Source organism: Pollicipes pollicipes, unplaced genomic scaffold (assembly GCF_011947565.3).
Source record: "Pollicipes pollicipes isolate AB1234 unplaced genomic scaffold, Ppol_2.1 Scaffold_647;HRSCAF=738_pilon_pilon_pilon, whole genome shotgun sequence".
NCBI classification, from domain to species: Eukaryota; Metazoa; Arthropoda; class Thecostraca; order Pollicipedomorpha; family Pollicipedidae; genus Pollicipes; species Pollicipes pollicipes.
Window position 1 is genome coordinate 31,571 of NW_023596883.1, and position 6,773 is coordinate 38,343.

At 47.4% G+C, this 6,773-nt stretch overlaps 1 protein-coding gene across 1 annotated transcript; it reads left to right on the forward strand.

Moving 5' to 3' along the window:
* Positions 1 to 6,323: 6,323 nt before the first annotated feature.
* Positions 6,324 to 6,773, forward strand: LOC119106955 (apolipoprotein D; the record flags this gene model as incomplete). Its single annotated transcript, XM_037230300.1, has 1 exon — positions 6,324 to 6,773. A coding segment is annotated over one exon (450 nt), but the record flags the coding sequence as incomplete, so codon positions are not given.

The window sequence follows — 6,773 nt, forward strand, 5'->3', positions numbered from 1 at the left end:
AATGGCCCAAGTACCCGATGCATTTCATAAACTAGCCAATATCAATCAATCAATATAAGGTAAAATCTCTATTTTTTCGTGTTACTGTAACTGATAATCTGTTCAGACGGCATACTCATCATTATTGACCGAAAGTGAACGCCTCATTGTAACCTTTAGGTGACTCGAAAAAAGACTCGAAGCACATCCTGAGGCATTATGGCACTAAGTATTTGCAGGCATGACATGCGGCCGATGGCAGCTGTGGTGCTAAAGGTCAGATGACGCGAGAGAGCAGGACGGGCCGTGCCGAGCAACGCAGGCTTAAGCAGGGCTTAAGCAGCTTAAGCAGCATATCAGGGCTTAAGCAGCAAGCACGGATCAAAAATGAGCATTGATTGAAGTCCATTCACTTTAAGGTGCTGATTCAACATTTAAAAGACTATTTCGTGCCGGTCGTTCTTGTGCGCCCGACTCTTACCGCCTGGTTTTATCTACAGCGGCCCCCGCCGTTTGTTTTTATGGACACTGTAAGCCCATCCTTAGCTGCTCGTGCTCCTAAGATTGCTAGCGCTAGAGTAAAAACTTTTAACGTAGGTTGTTTTGGAAGTCGATTCTTCAAGAGGATGAGCGTTCACAGGCCAAACATGGGATGGCCCTTGATTTTAATCTTATTTCGATAATTCTTTTTAGCATTAATGATACCCTTTACCTCACTTTGCAACCCAGATCGTTGGCTCCAGCCTGGCCCCTGCTTTGGAAATGAGTTATCTGGCCTACTCCGACACGGAACCGATTGCTCGGTACAGGTGTTGCCTGTCCGACATGGAGGCCTTCATCGACTCAGCCGGCCCCAGTCTGCGCAAAGACCCACTGACTGGTATTTGGGTGTCCCTTAATGTGACATCCTCAATGCCCTTGCCCTTCAGTCCCTGAAATTGAGTCCTTAATCGTCCGTCCTGAGGGTTCCAAAGAGCTTCTTGGGATCTCGGATCCCCTGTCTGCGCCTCCAAAAGGACCATATCGACCGCCATGTCCAATGACGTTTTGCAAAAGGCGTCGGCTGCGGGCGATGGTTTAGCACCGTGGGCATGTGAAAGACAAAAAAATGAAGTTTGAAACAATCTCGTCGCCGTTGAGATGACTAAGATTAAGCCTAACCCACCATGCCATTTTTTACCTATCCGGCTGTAGCAGAACACGGGATCAAAACCCGGCCACCTCGGAGTGCTTTAGGACGACGCAGAGAGCGCAGTTTGTGGACTGATGCGATGGCTTAAAAATGCCCTTGGTTGTGACTGCGCTTGAAATTTTATTGTTGGACTCCTACTTGACTGCAGTGCAGTGATTCCAAAAAATGTCGATGCCTCAACACCAGATGTACTAAAGACAAGCGTGTATTGTCAGAACACGTGCAATGAGTGACCCATTGGTTAACTCATCAGAAAACCCGAACGGGGCAGGGGAAATCGCATCGTCCCTTTCCTGTAGCAGGGCAAGGTGTTAACGAATGTCACATCCCATGAATCACCTCATAAATGGTAATGAGCCATAAACTAGTTTTCTGGTAGCACACAAAGAGAGCCATAAGCTTTTACTCGGCCAGCGTGATCAACGGCGTAGCCCAGGTGGGGCTATTTTCGGGCGAAGTCCGAAAACCCCACCCGTCCCTGGAGGTGTTCAGGCCCACTTAGCGCCGAGGCCGCCAGCATATTTTGGCAGTTTGAGACACTCGTATGGTTTCTAAAACATCAACAATGGGCTCTCGCGGCATCAAAAAGTTCCTGGGCAGCAAAATATTCTCCAAATCAAGGAAGCCGGAGAAGAATACCAATCGCGCAAAGCTATTGCTTTTAGCAAACATATCGCCATTAATCAAGGCTACTACTATTTACTTGCTAATAGTACCCGTTGCTACATTGCTAAGGCAACGGGTACAATTTGACTGAAGCAGCCCTCTGCGCCTTGGACTGGCACCCTCTTGCGTGAAATCCTGTCGATACCACCGAGAGTGACTTCATGTTTGGACATGCAATACTAAGTGTTCATAGTGAGCTGCAAAATACAAACGGCTTTAATTTTGTGTGAATTTTAGGTTTCCAAAACCCTTGAAACCTGAAATCTCGCTAGCATAACTCGCTGAGAGATGTGAGGCCTTATACGCCAGTATTCTGCACGCTCGCAGGCTCAAGAGCGGCACGGCTAGTGCCGCGCTTGTCGCGCTGGAACATGCGTCGCTCCGCGACCAGCTGGCGAACTTTGACTTGACGCTTTGGCCACCAGACGGCAACAGCAGCGCGACGGAGGAAGCGGCTTTGATTGGTGGCTCGTCCTCCAGCGTGCTGCGACTGTTTACGGCTGTTTGCCTGCCTGCCTATCATCAAAAAACACCTTTATCTACACGCGGGAGGCTTAGCCATGTGCCGATCCCTGTTTTCTCCTACATTCAGTGCGGCCGTTTAACGCATTGCCCTAGATTCATCTGCTTTGTGCTCTTTGCTGGTTTTTGCCCCACGTGGTTTCATTTCGCGCGAGGCTACGTGCTGAGTGAGTCTCATTGTCAAATGGCCGAAATCTCGTACATTAAGGATCTCGGACCGGCCCGGCTTGTCACGCTGACACGGCCTTGTGCCTTATTACCTATGAACGTACAGGCATGAGAGTTCCAGCAACAACTAACGCAATCTTTCGGAACTTGTTTTGTAGTCTTTCTTAAAATTTCGCTGTCCTTTTGCATAGCGCATAAAAACATCATCGAGCAAAGCCGTGACTGGCTCTCTTTTCTCATCGGTTTTAAGTTACGCGTTCGTATAACCGGATTAACAACAACAATCACGGGAAAGAATAACCAACACAAAGAGCAGCGGGGGACGCCGATCTGGCGATCACAGGGTTTGACCTACAACCACTCCTGGGGGCTGATCACGTCATAGCTGTAAGAAGAACGCGATGCATCACATTAGCGTAATCGTGTCTTCCCCGAGCTGAATGCCTATGTATTCTGAAGTGCAGTTATCCCGTTCGAGTGCAGAAACGAAACCTTCATATATTCCAAAGACTATGTCGTAATCCCAGTTCAATTAGGTGATTTGGTTAACCCCATTCTGGTTGAGGGTGGTAGGCTTTTGTCTCTTCGGCTTAACAGGATCAGTGTACAAAACAGGAAATGTTAGAGCTCTCAATGGGGTAACGGCGTTGCAAGAGCACTGAAAACGTATGGTGTTGTCTTTGTCAAATTTGCCACATGTCTCAACCGATCTCAACACAACCATCCCATGTTGGCACACCATTGTTTTAGAAGCCTTATGTAGGCGCGAAATTTCATGCTTTGAACGGTCATGGTCAATCAGAGTATTGCTGATCAATGTTTACAACGTCGAGAAGAACGCGTAAGACCGATGGGCAGTGATACATAAAAGCGTTGTGTGTCCCACGTTTTTATTGTTTGTTCTTGCAATACGTGCCCATTTACTTCAGATTGTTTTTTCAGGATGCTCTTTAGGGATATCTCGTTATCATCTACGGATTGTTTCGCTACATGGAGATAATCTCCCGTTTGCGAAAATTGCTCTTCTGTGCGGCTTCTGAATTGAATACACAAATAGCTGCATCCGCTCACTAAGGTGTTCCAGCTTTTATCACCGACCGTATCGGGTAAGCAGTGTCTGAAATTTGGGCCTCTCTTAGTGCTTTTAGCCCCAAGACATTTTGTTCTTCACAAATACACACTGGAAGGAAGGCAAAAAATTGTTCTCTGTGAGCGGCGTCAGATGAAGGCAAGTTGTTCCTGCAACTTCAACAGTATCACGCACCACACTCACGACTGAACGAGGAACACAGCTTGCGGGTTACAGCCGAATCTCTCTACCATATCACACACAATCTTTCCTTGCAATGCATTCAGTGCCTAGGTCTGGTGCCGCTCACCGGCGCATGTTTAACCCACCTACCGTCCGACACCGACGCGCTTATACACCGGACCCGAGCCCGCACCCAAAACAACGCTCGCTTAGGTACGCGGAAAACCATGGCTCTGCGAGTCTCAGGCTCTTGGGGAGGATTTAGCATTGAAGAGAAGGCATATTCTCCACCAAGAAATCCGAGCTGAATAATCCGGAACCTAATATATAAGAAAGTAAATCCGAGCATTCCTAGCAGCGTGCTCGGCGGCATTTTTGCGTCTTAGCTGAAACACTATTCAAACCGCGTACGGGGAACATCTCCGTCACTAATGAAAAGCTGGACAACTGGACAACTGGGCAACACTTTGGTTTTGTTTTTTTCTCACATGTAATGATCATTGTGGTGCACTACGGGAATGGGCTGTTATATGCTATTGTTTGTTCGTGCCTGTAAATAAAGAAATACCCTTAAATGACGGGGGAAAAGCTCGGATCACTGTGATAAAAACGACTGCGAAGAAATGTCCAATGATGTTTCAGGTTTTGCAGTCTCCAACAATACCGCGCCGCGTTTGCTAGGGCCTAACGTTGTTGTAATTACGTTGGCAACATCAAAATACTGCAGCAATGGCAAGAGCAGCATTGAACCATCTGGACAGTTGAAGGCTCAGAACCGGAATGTGTTACAATGGTTTTGTTGCACCTAAACCTGCTTGATCTACACTTAGCATTAAAGCTAAGCGAAGCTGAACTAAAGATAAAAGTCAGGTCAGGTGAGTTGGAAAGTGAAGATAAAAACTACTTGGGGACGAATCTTGGCTTTTTGATAATGGGAAAACTCTATGAATAAACGGTTAAGCTATAGTCCAAACCAGTATGCGTTCAAAAAACTCCGATTTGATTGCTGATTTTGTTCCTGATCCGCACGCGTTTAATACTCATGTGTCTGCCGCTTACGGACATCCCGTTTCATGCGTTGAGTGAATATCCTTAGCAATCATACCTTAAAAGGAGTACCCCACATTTGTATGGGTTCGAACTAAAATAGTCATTTTGAAGGTTATTCAGTGTCCCCTTTAGACTCAAAGGGAGTGCCATTCCTTTGGGGAAATTTTAAAAACATATTCTAGTGAAACGTCAGGACCAAATATGTTTTATAATAGCGCTGAGTGGTGCCACTGCAACACCGTCAAGGCGTGATACGCATATCAATTTTATCATTTTGGAATCCAAGTCACGCTGTCAACGGTCTGTAAAGCACTACGCTTTTTTCTAGAGTCACGGCCGTTGTCATGAAAACCGCCGTGGTAAACGTCATAGTGGAGAGATCAAAGCCATTGCATAATATCTCGTTGAGCTTGCGGGAGAATAGCCTGATGTTCGGATGACTTTATTTGTCAGCCGAGTATTTCAGAGTTTTGAAGCATTTATTACATCAACATTTTAACAAATTAGTGTTGTGCAAACAGTACGGAGCACACACATGGCGAAAGCAATGCAAATGAAATGCATGACTTTCATAGAGGTCAGCAGGATGTCCAGTAACGTTTCTCTCGCAGCAGCGGCTACCTTAAATCAAATTTCTTAACTATACGGAAATATTGCGAGAAAAGTGGTATTGCTGATGAAATCGTACCCATCTCATCCAACAGCAAGTAAAAGGTCCCAAAAAGGCATGCTCCCTTCAAAACCCCTTGTTTTGTTTAACTTGACGCCCGCAAACTTGTGCAGAATATTTCTTGCACCAAATTTTTTGTCAGCGGGGCAAGCAAGACGCCATATATACATTATTTGAATACTGTCACCCCGTTGGCCATGCAGTGCTTTATGCCAAGCAAAATATTATATTCAAGTTAGTTGTGTTTGATGTATGCCAGCACGATTTCTGGCATTAAAGGATGTCTGTTGGTCCTCAACCAATGTTATGTGTTCAGCGCAACTGTCGAACACAAATCACGTTTTGCGCTATATCATAGAGGGGTTTGGGCAGTGCTACGAGTTATGACAGAAATAAGACTGGAAATCGGATAACTTTAGAAAAGCGCCACAACCAAGGATGTGCATGCAAGCAAACAATATAAAAATATGCAAAAATGCAAGTGCACCAATTTATACCACAAAAACACGCGCGCTTGAAAATATTTGGGTTTATCAACAACGCACCTTTAAGCACGACACGCCACCGGCAAGCTGAAGTCTTACAAGTAAGTCAGCCCTTTCGCTATGGTGGCAGCTCGGCACGGCCAGTTTGACAGCCACTCTGACGTCATACAAATGTTCCATCACACAATCAAACGGCTGACAGTCGGGCAGTCGATGACAATCTTCTTTAAACTTTTGGCGCGCTCTCAGGCTGCATCAGCTAAAATGGGGTATGTAATGTAAGCACGTCTTCTAATGTAATCACGTCTCCTCAACGTCACGGTTATCTCTGCGTTCCAGTACAGTGGCCAGTGGTACGAGACAGCGCGGTACCGTCAGCGCGACGACTCCGGGTACACCCGTGGCCGGGCCAGCTACACCCTCCCCTCCGACGACGCCGGATTCCTCCGGTGCAGCAACGTGGCCAAGTGGACGAACAGCAGCCTGTACCGCACCTCCGTCACCGCCCGCGCCGACAACCCGGCCCACCCGGCCGACATCACCGTCCGGTCCGGCTGGACCGTCATCCGGAAGTACAAGATCGTCCGCACCGACTACGTGCAGTCGGCACTCATCCACACGTGCCACAGTGTGCTGGCGGTGCTGGGCGTGGAGTATGCGTGGGTCCTCTCCCGCACGCCGCAGCTGGACAAGAGCGTGGTGGATGAGGACATCCAGGTGCTGGCGGACACCGGGTCCAACACGAGCCTGTTATCGATGACGTCGCAGGACTGCGGCAGCTTCTTCTGA